The sequence below is a fragment of the Nylanderia fulva genome, unplaced genomic scaffold (genome assembly GCF_048542155.1).
Source record: "Nylanderia fulva isolate GAGA-0341 unplaced genomic scaffold, ASM4854215v1 Scaffold182, whole genome shotgun sequence".
NCBI classification, from domain to species: domain Eukaryota; kingdom Metazoa; phylum Arthropoda; class Insecta; order Hymenoptera; family Formicidae; genus Nylanderia; species Nylanderia fulva.
The window spans coordinates 166,483-188,969 of record NW_028190077.1 but is presented as its reverse complement, the minus strand read 5'-3'; the positions used below and the strand labels follow the sequence as shown (position 1 = coordinate 188,969).

General features: G+C 32.2%; 1 protein-coding gene across 3 annotated transcripts; it reads left to right on the top strand.

Moving 5' to 3' along the window:
• Positions 1-306: 306 nt before the first annotated feature.
• Positions 307-21,229, top strand: LOC114935479 (uncharacterized). 3 transcript variants are annotated; one of them, XM_029308328.1, is made up of 8 exons: positions 420-614; positions 1,096-1,228; positions 1,299-1,491; positions 2,055-3,229; positions 5,367-6,021; positions 6,639-6,807; positions 6,897-7,298; positions 21,027-21,229. In XM_029308328.1, the coding sequence occupies exons 3-7, from the start codon at positions 1,378-1,380 to the stop codon at positions 7,295-7,297; spliced, it is 2,514 nt and encodes an 837-aa protein (XP_029164161.1). In that variant the 5' UTR covers positions 420-614; positions 1,096-1,228; positions 1,299-1,377; the 3' UTR covers position 7,298; positions 21,027-21,229. The 3 variants fall into 3 exon arrangements, with proteins under 3 accessions (XP_029164160.1, XP_029164161.1, XP_029164159.1); XM_029308327.2 differs by lacking the exon at positions 420-614 and adding an exon at positions 307-376 and having other exon boundaries at positions 6,897-21,229; XM_029308326.2 differs by lacking the exon at positions 420-614 and adding an exon at positions 621-806 and having other exon boundaries at positions 6,897-21,229.
• Positions 21,230-22,487: the final 1,258 nt, after the last annotated feature.

Genomic DNA, 22,487 nt, shown 5'->3' with positions numbered 1-22,487 from the left:
ATAGGTATATTTTAATATTATTACTTGTTAAATTTCTTCTTTTTTTATGTTTATATGATTATTTGCGTTACTTTAATGTTACATATGTAATATGTATTTCAAGAAAATATACATTGTGGTTATTTATACAATAATTGTCTGCACAATTATAAAAATAATTGTTTATATATAGTTGCCTTTCTTTCTCACAATTTAAATATAAGCGCGCTATTACTATCAAGAACATGGCGACATGTCACATGATTTCGGACACTGACATCAAAAGAACCGACACGAAGTGCCGCTACTGGTTATACATATACTGTGACTCGGAACAATTTCTAGTATCGTGCACACAAGGCTTTAAGGGCAGCGTGTACTCATTGGACGCTAAAAGGTTAGGCGTGACACTAGGCATCCAGAACCCAATCGACTGATCATTAACCGATCATGGTACTAGATGATACAAGGCGAGGCTGCTCCGCCGCGGAGCCTCCGCGTTGTCTCACAAATATCGATTGGTCCCCGGCATGAGCCTCGCGCGCGTCATGCGACAATCATGAGTAGCGTGTCTTCGCGCGACGACGTCAGCGAGTTTCGGGTCGCAAACGTGTCGCGGACAATTCAGCGCATAGGTAATCAGCTGTCGTGTCGCGTCGTCCACACATTGCTCTCCCCATACATTGGAAAAATCTCCCCTCCGAACAGAGCCACGAAGAAGAGATGCGAATTTCGAACACGATTCCTCTGTCAAACCTTTTTGCACTAATTCTCGTTGAACCCTCGCGGTACCTTCTACTCCGATTAGTTTATCGTATACATTCGAGGTCTAAATTTTTTTTAGCATTTTATATTTCTTTTTTGTTCATCGATAGACTCTTGGTTAGAGACATCAACTTCGAAGAATAAATTGCGAAAAATTTATATTCGTATATTTATAAAAGATTTTTGTTAATGTATTTTTTAAAAAAGATTAAATTTTCTTATATATTTGCTGATATGTATATGTGTATTATATATATATATATTTTTTTTTTTCTACACATACATGTACATATATATTAATTTTTTTTTTTTATTTTTTTTTTTTAAGAATAATTATGTTTTCTGTTGCAGGGTTATCAGCTGTGTCGCTTTAGAATGTCATTGTAATTTCTTATTCATAATGGACCATGCGCAAAGTACAAGTCAATATATAAATATAAAAATCATAAGGCAGTTATATGTTGCCTATGATACTTTTCTTCAGGTCAGGCATTCAGCAACAACAGTTTGTAAAAATAAATTTCAGCATTGTAACAAATTGCTTTAAATTTTAGAGAGTAATATGGAAATGTCAAAAATTCCGGCTACTGTAGGCATTTCCGATACATACAGTTGAAGCATACGAAATCTGAAATGGACTCACCGCCATCATGTTCATTAAGTGCTGGGCCTCTTAGTGATCTTGGTAGCAGTGGCCTAGGAGGTTCAATATCCAGTGATTCTGTTCGAGCCCATCTTGCAATGGAGGTAATATTTTTTCTTCTGTCTTAAATTATATAAAGAACTCTGTAAATGTAATAGATTCCAAATAGGTTTGGGCTTGGTGAGATCCAATTTTATATTAGCATAAGTGCAAAGTCCTTTGAATTTACTTTCTTGTTATGACAGTTCAGGCTTTCTTTGGATCTAAAAGAGGCCATTTTGAGCATTTGCTATAGCAAGTGTACTGTCTTGTAATATTTGTAGAAATAAATAAATAATACAGGATGTTTTTAATTAATCGGCCAAAACTAGTCAAAATTTTGTTTATTAAAAATTACAATGTTTCGATCATATGGTTGTGGTTCTTTTCAAGTAAATTAAAATAATACAATTAATACATAATAAATACAGATTGCAACTCTTATACAATTTAATGTGATAATTTCTTCTACACACTGCAAGAGAACTTCAAACCATTATAACTCTAGAAAAAAGCGTCTTCGAACCCATGTTTATAATTTTCTGCTTGTTTTGATCCCTAGAACATATCCTAAAAGTTTGTACAGACCATTCAGATACACCCTGTATAACTCTTCCGAATTTTACAGATGCAAGAAAGCGACATAGAAAGTAAGTCTCTATCACAAGATTCTTTCGATTATTCGGACGGTATGTGCGGCGAGAATTTCAACACGTTGAAGAAGGGTCCAGGCTGGAGCGACGCGGACGGCAAATTGGAGGTCGAGGTGGTCGACGTGGCGATCAAACCACCCCCGGAATTTCAAGACAGTCCGTCGCCACCGGACTCGGAATCCCTGTCTACGCCAATAGTGAACTATGCGCGACTGATAAGGCATAGAATGCCGTGCTGGGTCGACGATTACGCCGAGAATCTGGTACAAGCCGCGATAGAGGAGGCCCTGGTGATCTCTTGTCGCATCTCCTGGCCGGAAGGTAGAATCGCGCCCGCTGCGAATCCGATTTCCGTGACGACACGGGCCCACCAGACCAATTCTAAATGTATATGGGACCTAATGACGCCACCGGTGTGCCAGGGCGCCGCCACCATCGCTATCACGCCGTACAACACGCTGAATCGGCCGAACTCACGCTGCTCCTTGGCCTCGTCGAGACTGTCCAGTTCGCATAATTCCATAAATACCTCCGGCCTCGGTCACAAGGCCGACGACAGCAGTTTCATCACATCCGCGATGTCGCACGACGTACTGACCACCAGCGAGATCAGCGACATGTACAACGTGCCGTTTGACTCGGACATCTACACGGTGCCGATCGACATGGTGCGACCTCTCCACGATCTGCGGACCCCGCAAAGGCCGAAACGGCACCGGCACCACCGCAAGAGACGGCGAAACGTTTCCGCGAGCTCGCAGAGCGAGCTGGAGGCCCACATCCAGCAGGCGCGCCACTACTGCGGCAAGTCCCGCGCCATTACCCACGTCATCAAGTCCCAGCGTTTGCTTGCCGACGTCTGCTGCAATGAGGGCAACCCCTGTGGCAACGGTGGCGGCGGCGGCAAGCGGCACAGCGTGCCGGGCACCTCCGGTCGTCACAATATCAAAGCGTCGAACGGACACGCGCACAACATTGGCGAGCCGATTCACATGACTCTGCACGAGGTACGACAGTACCTGCAAACATTGTATTCCAGCTCGAGCGACTCCAGCGAGAACAAGATCAAGCGGGACAAGACGCCGCTGCTAGGACATACGCCGGTACACCTTGCCGCGACAACCAAACCCCTCAGTATAAATAATAATAGGTAAGTGCGATAATCGTTTCTGTTTCGTAAGATCGGCATTTATTAATCCCCTCTTATGCTTTTCATAATTTCTTCGTATTTTTAAAACCGCTCGTTCTTGGCTCAGAAGAATCCTAGTGAGCTCTAGTTTACAGTATATGGAAATTTTTGAGTGACAACAGCTTCTATTAAAATTTGGACTCAATTAATATTTTTTGTTAGAGCCTCGAGAAGCGAATCTTCAACAACGATAAATCACATTACAGAATATAATAATATATTAAAAAATCAATTGATACAAAGCTTCGCTCGTATATTGTATATACAACTAGTGATAGATAAAAAGGCCAACTTATCGAGCAATTATTAGAGTTGTTCTGTCAAATAAAATTTATTCCATGTATAAACTAAACATAAAACATTATGTGAAAGCTACAAACATTCTATACTTAAACTTAAGCGAAAATTACAATCATTATAAAATAAACGTTTCAACCGCACGTGGTCTTCCTCAGTATTATATTACAGTAATTATTAAAAAACACAAATTCATACAAAAATTCCACATAATATCGAAAATTAATGTTAGTTCTTCAATAAAAGTCGAGAATTTATAAGCAATTAAAGCGTGTTTCAATCCGTCATATCCAACAAATGTTCGCCTTGATATGATCTTTGATTTTAATCAAATCTCGAAAAGTTTTATCGTTAATATGCGAGAAATTAATACGTTCCGTAGGCGCTGCGATTAATAAAAAATTGACGATTAACGTATGTCAAAAATTAAAATATATATCCTTAACTGTTAGCAATATGCTTACTTGACATCGTCCTTCTTGACAATTTGAACCACGGTTTTTTTGAAAAAGTTATTGAAGATGACACAAGACAAGACCAACAATATAAAAAGACATCTCATTTCAAACTCTACTTAATCGAAGAATGTGCATGTTTACCATATATATGATCTAATACCTATGTTTAAACCGTTAATGTCCGATTTGTCTTATTATTATTTATTGTTCGCTAATTTATCCAAAATATCAAAATAAGACTTGCTGAGTAATTCAGTATCTTTGTTTAAATCAGTTAATAAAAAATTCTTTGTCATTCCGTATATAAATACGATCTCAGAAATGATTGTCTCCTGTAATTGCCTTTTCGTTTAGCCTACATAAGATGTATTACAATCATTGCAATTGATCTTATAAACAACATTCGAATTGCATGGATGTTTAATTTTATCTTTCTGTGCTTTAATAATGTTATCAAGTTTATTGAGACATCTGTATCCTACTATACACTCTGTATTTTTTACCGAGGAGAATTCGAATGTTGTTTATAAGATCAATTGCAATGATTGTAATACATCTTATGTAGGCCAAACGAAGAGGCAATTACAGGAGACAATCATTTCTGAGATCGTATTTATATACGGAATGACAAAGATCAATTGCAATAATTGTAATGCAGCGTCCAAAAAATTGTAAGAAACGACTAGTTTCATGCCGGTGTTTTTTTTTCCAGTATTCTCAAAGAAGGAAGCTATTTATTGATCCCTTAAGAATTTTCAAAAAACAATTTTTTTATATATTGTATAATCATTAATGCCAGCAATAACCATTAAATAAGGAAAAAACTCGGTCTATAAAGCCAAAATTAATTATTAATATAAGTACACTATTATATCTAAATATTATATCTAAATATTTTTCAAAACTCCTGAATCCTTGTCGACTATGTTGAAATTGTGACGTCAGAGGTGAAAAAGCATACGCTACAAAATCTTATGTGCTATTTTTAGACAAAAAAATTTTTCGATGAAATATTACTTTAGATGGCTTATTTTTTACCTTTTATAATCAATCAATAGCTATAAAATGATTGTGATATGAGGCCTGATTCGTATAGCCTTGCGCAGTCATTCCATGACAAAATCTGATATTACAATTATTTTAAAATAGTTTTCGGATTATTTTAAAAATGTGCTAAAGCAATGTGAAGTTTGTGTTTTATCTAAAAATGGCATAGAGAAGAATTTTCTTGCGTCTGACGTCACAATCCAACATGGCCGCGGCGTACCTTATAGTACCCAAAAACCTTAATATTTACAATAGATAATAATAAATTTAATATTAAATATAATATTTAATAATAGGTATAACAGTAATGTGCATACGGATTCGTCCACGGATACTCCGGTGTCCAACAAGAGCGCCAGTAACGGAATGATGATTCATCATCATAACAATAATAATAACAATCATAATAATTCTAATAACGCGAAGAAGCATAAGAGAAACGCATTCGTCAGCATCAGGCATAAGAAGGCGCGCGATGAGTCGCACAAGGAGAAGAGCGAGTCCGAGCGGGAGAAGATGAAGAAGAGTCAACGTAATTTCTCCTTAAATCTCAAGCAAACGCTCTGCAATATCTTCCGGTTTCGGCGACTGGGTTCGCCGGATCATTTTGTGGAAAAGCGCAGCAACAGCATCGTTCAGGGTGAGATCGTCGAGGAGGAGGAGAGCGTCGACTCTGATCAGCACGCAAATAATAACAACACCGCTCCATCTGAGACGGAACCGAGCGCGCAAAAATTGCCGTTCTTCAAGCGAGCGTTGCCACCTCTGCCCAAAAGCAACAGCCAGGCGAATGTCGAGCAAGCGGAAGAGGCCCTCACAGCGATGGCACCCAAATGCGAATCTCCGAGCTTGATACAGCAGCAAGTTTCTTCGCCCGCCGTGCGACTTGAGGAAGATACCGCGGAGGACACGAGTATGGACTTTGCCGCGAGTATCGAAAAAGTCAAGGATGTACGTATATTTTGTTTTATCGTCAACTTGGACTTGCTATTGTAGAAAATATGTATATGAGCTGAGAGAATATACACGGTTCTGTAACAGTTTTACCTAATTTCACACAAAAAAAACTTCCGAAGTAGCATACTGACGTCATTTTGATGTTTAATTACGTCATTCGACGTCTAAATGACGTACTCTTGCTACTTGGGTTGATCGCATATTGTTTTACCCAATTTTACACTAAAAAATCCCCAAGTAGCAAACTGATATTGAATGTCAAAATGACGTCAAAATACTTGGAATGATGAGTACCTCAGTGACCAGAGTAACTTCCTATTGAGAGAGAAGGTCCTAGGATTCTTATGTAGGGCTTCGATATTTTCCTCTGCTCGAGATAGGCTTATAGATTTCAGAAGTGGATTTAATCAACGTCTCCTCAGAATTCTGGGTGAATCGAGAGAAAGAAGAGGGTTGATAGTTCCATAAACTGAAGCATTGTTTACTAATAATAAGAGAGTTTGACTTCCGATAGGGTCTCGATCTTTTTCCTTTTCTCGAAAAAAGCTTATATTAAGTATTTAAAGAATTGGCGAATATTTTTTTCTAATACTGTCGTTTTTTTTCCACAGTACGGATGGTACTGGGGACCTATATCCGGCGAAGCGGCGGAGAAGATACTATCCAACGAGCCAGATGGTTCATTCATCGTACGGGACAGTAGCGACGACCATTACATTTTTTCCTTGTCGTTCAGACTTAACAGTTGCGTGCGACACGTAAGGATAGAGCATGATCAGGGTAAGCTTTTACCATACTATATATAGAATTCGTATGACACTCACGTACGACATGCGTTTTAATCGAATTCATCTCTTTTGGATATGCAGGTAACTTCAGTTTCGGTAGCTGCACAAAGTTCAAGTCACACACCATCGTCGACTTCATCGAGAACGCGGTCGAGCATTCGCGCAGCGGTCGGTACCTTTTCTTTCTGCATCGGCGACCGGTTTTGGGTCCGATGCGAGTGCAGCTGCTTCATCCGGTGTCGCGATTCAAGCAGGTACAAAGTCTGCAGCACACTTGCAGATTCGTCATCCTGAAGATGGTACGTAGGGATTTGATCCCGACCCTGCCGTTACCGCGGCGGCTCATCGACTATCTCAGTACGCCCCATTACTACAGCGAACAACTGGCGGCCCAAGAGCAGGACGACCGAGCCGAGTCGCCAGTCAGTTCGTCGACCGGCGAACTGGAGAAGATCTGCTTCACGCCGCAGGGTCTCTCGTGAGGTACAGCCGTGTGATTTTTTCCTCTTCCACTTTGCTCTTTGTGCAAAGACATACCTGCACCAAATGTTGCCCCTGATGTTAATATACAAATATATATATATGTGTATGTGTATATATATGCACATATGTATACAAGGTGTCCCGTGACTCGAGATCTATATATTAAAGGCGTTTTATTAAAGTTGTTTAAAGTTGAAATTGTTTAATAAACATGTCCATAAATGCTTCTTAACAGAATTGCAAGCATTGAAAGTTTATGTATAAGAATATTTTCTGTTAGTTCTGGTGATATTGTTTATATTTTCTCATCTTAAGGCTCCTGGATTCTCGCCGCGACCATTTAAATTGTGACGTTAGAAGTGAGAAAGCACATGCTGAAAATTCTTTGATGCCATTTTTAAATTAAAAGATATAGGAGCCTTAATAGTTTATGCAGAATAATCTCAATATGAATGAACTTGTGAATAGAATTATGGATGCGACATCGCAAATAGGAAATTCTCCTGGCAAGATAAAGTGAACTGTTGGATCCCCTTACACAGGACAAGTTTTTATATTGAATTTGCAGGAGATAATTTTGTAACAGAAGTAATACTTTTATAAATAAACAAGTTAAATTATAAATGTTTTTTCCTTCTTTTTCAATTATTCACATTAACTTTTAATGGCAACTTTCTGTTAAAAAGCATTTACGGATATATGTTTATTAAACAATTTTAATTTTAAATGACTTCAATAACACGTCCTTAATGTATAAACCTTGAGTCATGAAACATCCTGTGTATACACACACACACACACACACACACACACACACACACATATATATATATATATGTATGTATGTATAATTGAAAACTTAAATTAAATTTTCATATAAAAATTTTCATGTAAAAAATTTTACAAACGTGTATATTTAAATTTATATTAATGAATTCAATTCTGTCACACACACACACACACACACACACACACAAATGTGCAATAAATTTAATGTGTCGATTAAGTTGATTTAGTTGGGGGGGGGGGGGAGTAATGTATCTGAGAGAATATGAATGTACATGAATAATTCGTGACTACGTTACTAATGCATAGTAATTTATTTTGTAGAGCTTAAATAATTATTTGCTTATATATAAAAGTTTATTTTTATTAAGTTTGCGAGAATTAATATAATTTTTTAATTAATTAAAACCAGAATTTAATTCGTTATTAAGTAATATGAAGAAATTAAAATCTATGATTTAATTAAATTATTGTCAATGTGCTCTGGAATTTAATTTATGAAATATTTTTTTTTACATGCAGAAACTTTTAATTTGTAAATTTTTAATCATTGTCGATGTGCGACGTCTGATTAACGATTTTGCGCCTGTGATTTTGATTTAGTCGATTTATGGCGTATCGATTCGTAAAGTGAGTATTGTGATTAAACTTGAAAGTAGAATATAGAAAAAAATTTCGTGCGTACTATAATATTTAAAGCTGCAAGTTATGGTCGTCTCAAGTTACCTGATTGATTATCGAGGGAAAAAAATAGAATTTATTCTATATCAATAGAAGCTGCAATACTACGTATTGCAATATCCGTTTTGCTATACTGATATATTATAACAAAGAGACATGTGGAGATAACCATAGACATAATAAATATAGATTACGCAATATAAGTTCTTTTTTCTTTTTTTTCTATTTTTTAATTATATATACATATATAAGGTATGAGCTTTAATCTTAAAAGGTCACCTCTCTATCCAACCTTATCTATATCATTTATCTCATATCTTCTGATTACAACTATATCTCATCATTTATATATAGGTCGAAGAGATATCTTGCATAAAATATTTATTAAGAAATTTTTTACGAGATACATCAATATTCTTTTTTTTTATTATGGGAATAGATATAACAATTAAAATTTACTTAAAGACACTCATTATTTTTAAAATAATAATTTTTTTAATAATGTTTGATTCGCAAAAGTAACACTTTTCAAACACAGGTTAAGTCTAGATTAATGTATGGAGCGATTATATATATAAAATATAATATATATATTAAAATTATAAGATTAAAAATCTTATATCGATTAATAAGGAGAAAGACAATACACACATGCACATGTATGCGCATACACACACACGCATATACAAATAAAACAAAAACGCTTGAAAGACTCCTGGGTCTTCGCCGCGGCCATATTAAATTGTGACGTCAGAGGCGAGAAAGCACGCGCTGAAACTTTTTAGATACTATTTTTAAATAAAAAGATATTTCGATGAAATACTATTTCACAGGTATTTTAAGAGTGTGCAAAAGACACCTAAAGTGCTGTTTCACTAAAATATCATTTTATTTCGAAATAGCATTTAAGAATTTTTAGCGTATTTTCTCACTTCTAACATCACAATTCTAAGATGGTCGGCGAGAAGCTAGCAACTTTACTTTTTGGAGATAATTTAGAATTAATTTACTATTTATTAATTTTAATCTGAAATATATATAGTGAGGTTTTTGCATTTATTTTTTAATCCAAAAACATTAGAGAAAAGATCACACAAACATTGTGTGGAAAATAAAAAAAACTTATTTTTAAGAAAAAAGATAAATTGAATAACAATTTATTCAGAGCTTTAAAACCAAACAGAGTTAGCTTATAAAATTAATTTTTATTGAAAATTTTTAGAAGCATCATAGTCATAGATTTAATAACTAAATTTGAATGTTTATATATTTTTAATATAGTCTCTAAAATGTATGTGATTTCTGATTCTAAATCAATTAATTAGGACTAAATTAACGTTGACAAAAAATTGTAATATCTTACAATAGCTGTAGTCAGATGTTTTTTATAAAAAGAATTATAAAAATAAAATGTGCCATAGTATTCAATCGTATTCTATGACATCAATGAGATATTATTCTTTATATAAATTTTATTGTTTCCAAAAAATTTTTTTAGGATGTTATTTAGATTATTAATGCTCTGCTTTTAGTGGTATCTTTTGATTTTTAATTTGCCAGCTTATTATTTAGATTTAGGATACCACAATGGCTGGATATTTATGCAAACTTAAAGGTTTTTAAAATTTTGCTTTTTTATATAAAATTAAATATAAACTTTTTTATTGGAAAGAATAAAATAGTTCGGTAGTTATTCAAAATTCTCGGGCAGAGACGAAGCTTGTTAGTTTTTCCTAAAACAAAATTATGCAAAAAGTGAAAAAAAATATGAACGAACTAATTCTATACAATACATTTGATTAAGGGGATCCTAAACGGTTGACCAAACTCCGACGGATGCTTTGGAGAAGTCAGTTGTTTTTTTCCTTTTTATCGACAAAATATGAGGTTAGATAAATTATAAGTCTATTTATTAGCTATACAGATTGTTTTTTTACCTGAAATTAGAACGTTTCACCCTTTGTTAATATTAATGCTTTAATTTATACAGAAAAAAGATTTATCAATCTGTATAGTCTCATATTTCTTGATTACAGCATTATGAATTCTAATTCTGTAATCAATAAATATGAGATTATACAGATTGATAAATCGTTTTCCTGTACAAATTAAAGTATTAATATTAACAAAGGGAGAAGGTTTTAATTTCAGGTAGAAAACAATCCGTATAGCCAATAAATAGATTTATAGTTTATCTAACCTCATATTTTGTCGATAAAAAAGGAAAAAACAACTGACTTCTTAAAGCATTTGTCACAAAATTAAAGAAGGATTCATAAAATTCATATGTGATTTTCATTTACTTGAGTTTGATATAAAATCGTATTTTTGTAAACGAATTATACAGATTTGCGCTGTGCTAATTATGTGTCGCACAAGTTTTATCTCACAATACTTTACTCTTTTGACAATTTGTTCTTTTTCACATTCCACAATTGTATCATACATAATATATGTATACCATATTATTTAATATATAAATTAAATAGGAAAATATATAAATAATTTATATATATATAAATAAGAGAATAATTATTCAATATTTCTAAGATGATTTTCTATTTATTCTATATTGTAGAATATAATATAGAATAAATTAGAATAATATAGAATAAACAATAAACTGTATGTTGTCGAATATAGTGCAGCATAAATACAAAACGCCATCTGTAAAGTTTAATTACTAAATTCATATTATCAAATATTGAGAGTGATGGCAAAAAGACCTGTTTTTTCGCTCATTTTTATAAGGTCAAATTTTGGGACCTCAAATTTCAAACTTTTTATGCCAAAAGTACTATATGATGAGACATTAATCCCAGAGAAATTTCAAGAGCATAGACACGGTTCCTTAGATATGAAGAGGTGAAAATGATAATTTTTCATAGAATTGACTAAAAATCATCACTTTCCTCCTTGTATCTCCGGAACCGTGCCTATGCTCATCTTAAAATTTTACTGGGATTAATGTTTCATCTAATAGTACTATTTGCCATGAAAAAAAGTTTGAATTCGAGGTCCCAAAAAATGGGCGAAAATTTGCCATCACTCTTTGGTGGAGGACTTTTATTTTTAGATATATAAAACATTTAAAATTCAAAAAATATTTGATGTGGAAATATTTTGAAAAATCTAAATGTGTGTGTTATAAAGAGCATTATAGGAAATATTTTGTATATATTTTTTTGTATTATTTTTTATTGTTTCACCGATATTCAAAATGACATATCTAATTATCTTTGAAGAGTTGTTTCAATTCCTAAATACGTAAGAATGTGTTTATAAAAAAAATATGTTCTTTTTGTTCTCTTCTATAATATATTTAAAGTCCATTTAAATCTAAAAGAGAGACTATATTGAAATACATAAAAATCTGCCACATTTGCAAAGCGAGTTTAACATAATCTTACATAACCTTTTAAATATCTCGTAATATTCATTTTTTAGTTGACCTTGCCTCAATACTTTATTATGCACAAAATAATGAGACCTGCTGGTTGCAATTTATATACTTTTCCTTGAGAACAATTATTGTCTTTACATCAATTAATTAATTTATTTCATTAGTTTATGCATAAAAGAATTAAGGTAAAAACATCGGAAAATGAATGTTTCACGAGATATTTCATAGTTTATGTAAAATTATGTCAAATTAAAGAATAAAATATTTTGTAAACGATCTTTTTTAGCCACTCTGTAACTTCTTATGCCAAATATTACGAGGAATCAATTTATGTAAAAAAGATAATTCCGTTTAAGAAATGTTAATGACAAATGTCAAGCTCAAAGTCATCGAAGTTGGGTGTCCCTTTTTATCAATAATTATAATTTTTTTCAAGAAATGTGATAGTTAAGAAATAATAATAAAAGTTTATATTACATAATCTCGAGAATTTGGTTTATAACATTAATTCTTAGAAGTAAAAGTAAAATTTTTAAAAAGTTTTAATTTTTAAGTCAGAGAAAAATAATCATATATTGTTATAATCTATTGATGGAATCTCAGAGGAGACTGGAAGCCGAGACTAAAGAGCATGAAAAAGCATGCATGCGCACACACAAACACACATACATAGTTTTTCTAATTGTTTTGAAATTGATGGGAACATTAATTTTGTCATTTCTCATTTATTTTGAAGTCTTCATTTTTAATATTTTATTTTTTATATATATTAATTTTGTTTATATTTAAATTCATATTTTTTTCAAAGACTTTTTGTTTCGACGAAAAATATATTATTTACGATTATGCCAGGATTCTTTTCTCTTGCAATCTAAAAAATTTATTTACTTTAATTTTTCCTGTTTTTTCTTCTTTATAAAAACGTGTTTAGGAATTCCTTGAGAGAGAGAATGACTTTACGAAAAATAAAATGTTAGTTCCATTTTTTCAAAGTTCCATTTTTTATACACCAACTTTAGCAAATTTTTGAAATTTTCCATGTGTTCCAAACTTATATATGAATAGATATTAGAATAGATTTATAAAGCTTTTTCTCTAATACCGAAAGGAGAATGTCCAAAAAATGCGATTTGTTGACCTCGAACGAAAAATAAAATTCGAGTTGTTTTAGGTCTCATACATCTAGAATATTGTAAAAACCATAGTGGTTTTACCTGGAAATGCAGGGAACATTTAAATATTATCATATGTTTAGAGAAAATCACGTAAATCAATATCTCACAATAAATCGAGTTTTCTTGATATTTCACCCGAATAGTTTGGTAAATATTTTGGTAATACCAAGTTTCTAAAATTATTTTGTGCAACCGGCACGAAAAGTCGCCCTTTACGAACCTGATGGGATTTTAGAAAGGGCTCCCTTTCCACGCACCGGTCACACAAAATATCGTAGCCAACATGTGCGGGTCATAAATCGGCCGATTTACGATCCCCCGCACTTGTTAGCTAATATACTATAGAACGATTTTAATGTGAGTTAATCATAAATTGAATAATATATATACAGGGTGTTCCTAAAGTCTGACTTGGGCTCTTTATCTTGGAAAAGTCTGAAGTTAACAATTTTTTGACATAAAATGTAAAATATCTTGTAAAATATTCGGTTTTTGATAATCGTACCTTAATACTGTTTTGCATGGAATAATGAGACCAATCAGTTGGTATAAAAAAACATAATTGGTTATAAAAAAAAGTATACTGCATGTTGAATATTACATTTTTTTTTAAACAATTATCTATTTTCTTTATACCAGTTGATTGGTCTCATTATTCCGTGCAAAAAAAGTATTAAGGTATGATTATCAAAAACTGAATATTTTATAAGCTATTTTACATTTTGTCAAAAAATTGTTAACTTCAAACCTTTATAACTCAACAAGAACTTTATAAAAACATATTTTAGTATAGGGTTTTGTAAAGCTTTTGAAATAACATACAAGAATATGTAATGAAAAATAGGTAGTTCTATTTAAGAAATTGAAGGTGACCTTCACGTGACCTTCACATAACTATTCAAGGTCAAATCAATAGCACGATCTTATGTTCCCCTCGAAATCGTACAACTTTTGTTTGAAACACTTTTTCGTATCTCAAGTCGTTTCCAAAATAAAGAGCCCGGATCGGACGTTAGACACCCTGTATATACATATATTATTCAATTTATTATTGACTGACATTAAAATCGATCTAAATGATCTTGGAAAGTTGGTGTTACCAAAATATTTACCAAAATATTCGACTGAAACATCAAGCAATCTCGATTTATTGCGAGATATTGATTTACTTGATTTTCTCTAAACATATGATGATATTTAAATGTTCCCTGCATTTCTAGGAAAAACCACTATGGTTTTTACATTATTCTAGATGTATGAGACCTAAAACAACTCGAATTTTACTTTCCGCTCGAGGTCAAAAAATCGCACTTTTTGGACATTCTCTACTTCCAATTTTTCTTTCAGGCTAGTTTGGCTCATTTCCTCTTGTATTCTTGCATTTATTATTAAGTATAGGGACAATTTACCATTCTCGAGAATATTAACATTATTCCCAAGAATTATATATTAAAAATATGTTTAACATCAGTACTCATAACTCCAATTTCATCTCTTGCTTGTTTCGTATCTTTTTTCCTATTCTTTACTCTTCAAGTGTTATCTTGAGACAGGAAGTTAATAACCAGTTTTTGTCCATTTTCATTTTTAGCCTTTTTTATTATTAGGATTGCTAATAGATGTCTACGACTCTTTCTATTCTTATTTCTGAAAAAGAAGGCTAAAATCTTTCAAACTTCTCTTCTTAATTTTCATGCAGAACTTGTAATCAGTATAATGCAGTCTATAAGTATTATGTCTATGGAAATAACGTAAGAATTATATTTTGTTTTTTTTTAGAGAAATAAATACAATTTTGTGTAGTCGCAGCTAAATCAATAATCAATAAAGTAAAGTTATTTGCGGAATCTTTAGTCAAAATGGTTAACAAAAAAAGAAACTAAAAATTTTCGAAGAAATAATTTTTTCATTTTTTATCAAATATCACTTGATGATTACATCTTTGTTAATTTTTAACATTTTTATGTAGTACAATTTTTGTGGCAGAGATAGAGAGATAGAGAGAGAGAGAGAGAGAGAGAGAGAGACGCACAACCAAGCTGAGCGTAAAGAAATTCTGTATCTGTCACTTTTAGCTTTTAGTTCTTTTTTATTAACTATAATGGCAAGATTATATAAACAACGCACAATATTCGTTTATATATGTACACTTATAAGTACATATATAAATATATAAAAAATAGTCGAATGAAAACTTCTTTGTGTGTGCCATATTTGCAATTTTTCATTTAAGTTTATATAATTAAATTAATATCCGAATTTGTAATATTGAAGAACTCAAATTTCTTAAATTACTTGCTTTTAATTAAATTCGACTAGTGGATAAAGTATATAATTTAATATATACACATGTATATACATATATGTATAGATATATTTAAAGTCAATTTAGTTAATTCAGACTGCTAATAAAGAAGATTAACTAAATAAATAGAACATATAAAAGTATAATAATGCGAATTACGTTTTGCAAATTCTTTTTAAACTTTTGTTTTTTTACAAATTTATTAGTTATATGAAACTATGAAAGTTATCTCGATTATATAAAAATTGTTAAAAACTCTTATAGTAATATCTCTTTAACAGAGAAAGTTTTTAAAATAAAGTAGCAGACTTGTTTAATTTTCAAAAAAGTATATTAATTGTTTAATAAATTATCGTATTTGTCTATGATGTCTTTCAGTGACGAAATAAACTTTAAAAAAAACTTAAAACTTCGAAAAAGCTATGTTAAGTGATTGTTCTACACTCTGGCGCTGAAATAAAAAAATTAAACTGCATTCGATCAAATAATCAGGCAAACTCACACACAAAAAAAGAGAAAGAAATAACTGTTTTTATTTATTATCTAAAACGAAAAGTTACTGTTAACAAGGAAATATTGTATGTAACTAAAATTTGGTGCAATATATAAATAATAAAGAAAGGAAAAAAGCTAAAATTGCGACACAATTCGAATATTTTATGATTTTATTATATTTAAATTATCAATTAATATCAATGAAAACTAATTAATGTTTGATGAAAATGAAAAAAACATATTAATTCTATGCAAAATATAGGTATCTTTTTTACGCAGTTATGCAAAGTATAAAGTAATCACGCGTTTATTTTTATGCTCAAATGAGTGATGGCAAAAAGACCTGTTTTTTTGCTCATTTTATAGAATCAAATTTTGGGACCTCAAATTTCAAACTTTTTTTTATGCCAGTACTATATGATGAGACATTAATTCCAGAGAAATTTAAAGATGAGCATAGGCACGGTTCCTTACAATTAGATATAAAGAAGTGAAAGTAATAATTTCTCATAAAACTGATTAAAAATCATCACTTTCCCCCTTGTATCTCCGGAACTATGCATATGCTTATTTTGAAATTTTACTGAGATTAATATTTTATCTAATAGTAGCTTTTGACATGAAAAAAAGTTTGAAATTCGAGGTCCCAAAAATAGGCGAAATTTGCCATCACTCTTTGAAGTATTATGCAATAATGTTTATTTACATTTATATTAGATCATATAACATTCCGCTTATTTTTGTATTTTTTTTAATTTTTCATAAGTTTTAATTATATTTTATTACGATTTTAATTATTGTTACGTTAAAAAAATCATACAAATTTTTTTTCAAGTTTTTTCAAAATAGAGATTTATTCCGACCATGTTTATCTTTTGATATTCTCTAGAGCTTAATAATGTGGCATTAGTACAGCAATAGATCTTCCAAAGAAAAGTTTTTCTCACATCGAAAAATGATTCATCAATGAATTGATTTATTACTTGGAAGGAGTAAACACGATTAAATTTAATTTAAGAAGCGTCCAAGAATATCACTTGAATTATACTTTTTTTCCTCTTTTGATAAATTCGTATAGATATATAATATTCTGTTCAACGAGAGAACGTGGGGGCTGTTGCCAAGTCGAAAGGCAAAGATAATTTAAGGCAGCATGTGATTAACTACGTTGACTCTTCGAGAGGTCAACTTTTTTGTTACACTCATAGTCGAACAATCTCTATCTCTTTGCCATAATTCGGCAACAACTAAACAATGGAAAAATAGGGTAATGCGCAATTCATATACTATTCCAGTATATCATTCAAGTAGCAAACTGACGTCATTAAATATCAAAATGACGTCAAAATGACGTACGCTTGCTACCTGGGATATGATCAAATCCAAGTAGTAAACTGACATCATTAAACGTCAAAGTGACATCATTTTGATGTCAGATGACGTCATCAACGTCAAAATGGCGTACGCTTGCTGCTTGGGAAAACACCAACAATAAATGGCACGTTCTCTCGTGAAATGAAGTATATATGGACAGACACATTTACAAAACACACATACATACCCGTACAGGAACAAATTTTATACTCAATATTCATCAAGTAGTTTTTGCAATACGATTACTATTAACATTAACGAAATCGTCCAAAGGACTGAGCGAGTCCTGTGTGGAGTTTGCAAGGTATGTGTGTATAGTTTATAAGGACGCCACAATACCTCACAGTTATAGAGGGAGGTATACGTATATATAAAACAAGATTAATAAGATTGGTGAATCTTTATATTAGTATACCCTTTTTCTCTCCGATAATTTTAATTTTAACCGTCGATTGTTTGATTGTTTCGTAAAAAGTTATTAACAAATAGAGAGTTCAACTTTGTTTGAGTATTTTCTTGTGAATAAAAATCTATGAAAATTCACAGAACAAAGTTTATTCTATACATACCCTGTAATTTCAATACAAAATGAGGTCTATATAATTATACAGTTTTTGTTGCAACATTTGTGAATATCATATATATATAAAGATTCTGAGTATCTGTAAAAAATGCACATGTGTGTAATAATACCTATATGTAAATTATATATATTTGACAACATTGAATTTTTTATGTCAGTCCAGCAATAAATTTAAATTTCGCTTTGCATGTACTTATACTTGTTAATAACTTTTTTTAATCACTAACTAAAAACCTTCTAAAAGACATTCAGAGACACTCAGACATTCATGATTTTGATATGTTAACAACAAGGTTATAGAAAGAGAGGGTGGGGAAGTATATACTAATGTAAAAATTTATCATAAAATTTTATAACGAACATATTTACGTCATAAGGCCACACAAAACACACACACATAACACACTAATGTGTGATGTTACTTGCAAGGAAATTCTAGCTGTTAAGGGAGCGTGAGCGTTTTATTTTATAAACACATTTTAAAGATCACAATTGCATTAACAGGCTTGGTGAATTGATGTAACAGTAAATAATAATTCGAGTTAATAATAAATTAACGCGAAAATTTCTTTTATTAATTACGTTAAATTTAGTTAATTTTAATCACGGCCATATAAACAGGTCTGGGCACTCACCTCAGAAACGTAATGCTCTTAATGAAACCGATGTTGACTCGTTTCGCCGCATGTCGCTAGTGATGAGTCGGCATGTGAGTGAGCGTGACGGTTGTATAGGCTGTGTATATCTCACTCTCTGTCACAGCTTGCTTCCTCGATAGTAGCGCACCACGATTTTGCGGCATATTTTCGCAACTTTCGTTTCACGAAACGCATCAATTTAATGGCCGGAAAATAGCCGAGTGCACAGACCTGTATACAGGGTGTCCCCTAATTCGCGAATTACCTTTCATGGGCAGATAGAGCGTGTTAAACTGAATAGAAAATTCATGTATCATTTTGCGATATTCGCAATAATTATTGAGTTATTTATTAAAATATCTAAACGAATAAGCAGGTAGAAAGCATTATTTGATCGAGAGGCGGCATCATGCAGCGAGCGGCGACCAATGTAGTGGCGCCGAAAAGTAAGATGATACTTTTGATACTAAGCGGCATATAACAAATAAGTCATCCGACATGCACACCGAGTCCGGCCTACTGCTTTCTACCCGCTCATTCGTTTAGATATTTTAGTTAATAACTCAATAATTATTGCGAATATCGCAAAATGATACAGGACTTTTCTATTCAGTTTAACACGCTCTATCTGCCCATGAAAGGTGATTCGCGAATTATGGGACACTCTGTATATGACCGTGATTTTAATTAACATATAATTGTGTAACTTAATCGATCTAAATGAATTTAAATTAAATTATGTTTAAATTTTAATTAATCTTATATAGTTTAACCACATAATTTTTGCATTTTTATTTTAGAAAAAAATTTGCCTATCTATACTCATATATGAATTTTGATATAATTATATATATGAACAATTTTTTCTTATTTCAAATTTTATTTTTCTCTAAAAAGTGCAAACATTCTTTTACTTATTTATTAATTTTTCTTATTCTTTTTTTCTATACGTACGATAAAGATTATGCAAGAAAAAGAAAACATATATAGACAATTTATACAGGATGTCCTGGGACATCATGTCTGGTAATTCGCGCCCCACCCGTTAGGTGCAGGTAGAGCAGATTAAACTGATTGTGAGTAAAAAAGTCCTTTATCGTTTTGCGATTTTCTCAATAATAAAGGAGAAATTAATTAATAAAATTTGACCAATCTACGGGAGTGGTAACACGTGACGAGAAGAGACAGTCCATTTTAAGGTTCCCTAACAACACATCCGAAAGACATCCAGAGGACATCCGAACATCCTCAGGATGTCCTGAGGATGCTCCCCGAACGTCCCCGGGATACGTGTACTGTTAAGATTCAGCTTTATGCATGTTATTATCTTTTGTCGATTATTATCTTTTGCGTTTGTGTGTAGGGCACGCAAATTGGCCGATTTTTATAAATTCTCATTAATTATAATTAATTATTGATAATTTTGCAAAATGGTAGAGGACTTTTCTACTCAGTTTGACCTGCTCTATCTGCACCTGATGGGTGGAGCACGAATTACGGGACACCCTGTATATAATTATATATATGATGTATATTTGTATTTGATTATAGACATTTTTTCTTGGGTAATCTAAATTTATTATATATATAAATCGAATTAATTTAAATTAATACAAATTAATTCATATTAATTTCAATCAAACGTGATTGTAGCGTTAATTTTAATACAATTGTCTCTTAGTTCTACTTTGATTAATTAAAATTCTACATATAGATTATAATTCTAGCAAATAATATATATTGATAAAAAAATGTATTTAATTGTTGCCTGGCGTTAATTGCAGTGAACACAATGGATTTTAAAAGTTAATTGTAGGAATTTAAATTAATCATAGAAAAAAACCGTAACAGTCTGTGTCAAGCGGGAGCCCTTGAAGGCTGCAATATGTCGAAACTAAGTGTAATAATAATGAAATGTGATTTTTAAAATGAATAACGGAGATTTAGACGAATAATACTAGTCAAATTTGAGTATGCCACCAAATGCGGCACGTTCGTAGCTCGAGTGAAAGAGAGCTCATTCTCAAGTGACTCAAATTTCCATCGATGATTACGTGATTAACCCCTTATTAACGCACATTTTTTTCAACAAAATGGCAAAAAATCTTTTTTTTTTTCATGGTAAAATAAATTGTTGCCCAAATTAACTCGGCCTTGCACAAGTCTGTTAGTTACGATATATCTCCATAAGCACTTCTCCCTTTTTATGTAAAGAAAATCTTCAATAGATTTTTTTAGTCCCGGAGAAGACCAAGGAATATGTCAAAGAATTTCGTCCATTTTTATAGGGATTTTGGAGCCCAGAGATGAGACATACCAAATTGTAGAGCATCATGAGAGAATTGAAAATTTATATAGGTGCCAATGTCCAAACATTCGCCAGTCAATGTTGGGATGTCATCATGTTGGTGTATAAAAGTGTATTCATTTTGTTATTCATGCTTACACGATACTTGCAATAAACTGATGATTTTTTTATTTTATAGTTGAACATGACTGTCAGAATTCTTCTGTTTTTGCATACTTATTCCTTCCTAAAGATTTCCTTTTGTGTCCAAGGCATTTTCTCATGGTGCTCGTATTGTAGGTTGTTGTTCCATTATCATGTCGGTTATTTGATATCTAGAAAATACTAAATACCTTTCAAAAGATATTTGGTATATGGATATCTTCTGACACAGTAATGACGTATTTGTTATCTGCATTTGGCTCCTAGCTCTTCGCTGTGGCCATGTTGAATTATGATGTCAGAAGCGAGAAAATACACGCTGAAAATTCTTGCATGCCATTTTTAGATGAAAAGATATTTTGTGATGAAACAATAACAAATGTCTTTGGCATACTTGTAAAATAATCCAAAAACCATTTTTCCCTTGACAGTCAATCAACAACCGTAAAATGCTCGTAATAATAGATTTTGTTATACAGAGTGCTACCCTAATAGCACAACATATTCGAAAGATATTTAGAAGACATATGGATGTGCAAAGACCAGATAAACTGGGCCTCGTATTTTTTTATAGCTGTTGATTGATTATAAAGAAAAAAAAGATAGTTTTCGAATTATTTTAAAAGTGTGCTAAAGCTATCTCAAATGCTGTTTCATAGTAATATCTTTTTATTTCGAAATGGCATCTAAGAATTTTTAGCGTGTTTTCTCGCGTCTGACGTCACAATTGTAACATGGTCGGCGAGAACCCAGGAGCTCTGATGATGAGCTGTCAAACGAATATATGTTGCCTTTAAGAGGTTAGAACTACTTACGGTGGAGATTTGAGGATCTAAAACTATTTATTTTTTTTAATATTAGTACCTACAGAGTTATATCCCAGGTAGCGTACGTCATTTTGACGTCTAACGACGTCAGTTTGCTACTTGGGACATGTTTAATGACTGGACCTGGAGGGACAAAATGGGCGAAGTTCTTTCTACAGACTAAAAATCTCACGGATGTCCAACTCTTGGGAAATTCCCGAGAAATGCATATATCCTTACTTCATCTGGATGACCTGATCTTTTTCCAATGAAGTGCCGTAACTAGAGCTATGTCAAATTTTTTAAAAATTTGTGAAATAAATATATTTCTTTGTAGCAAAAACTTCCTTTTCAATTTAAAAATTCAATTTTTTTATTGTAGGTATTTGAAAGGGGGGACCGCAAAATGTTGCTGCGTAAATGAGCTCGCGAACTAGGGCGCAACGCCCCAAGGAACACACTGAAGTCAAGAAAGTCAAAATGATTTTATTTTG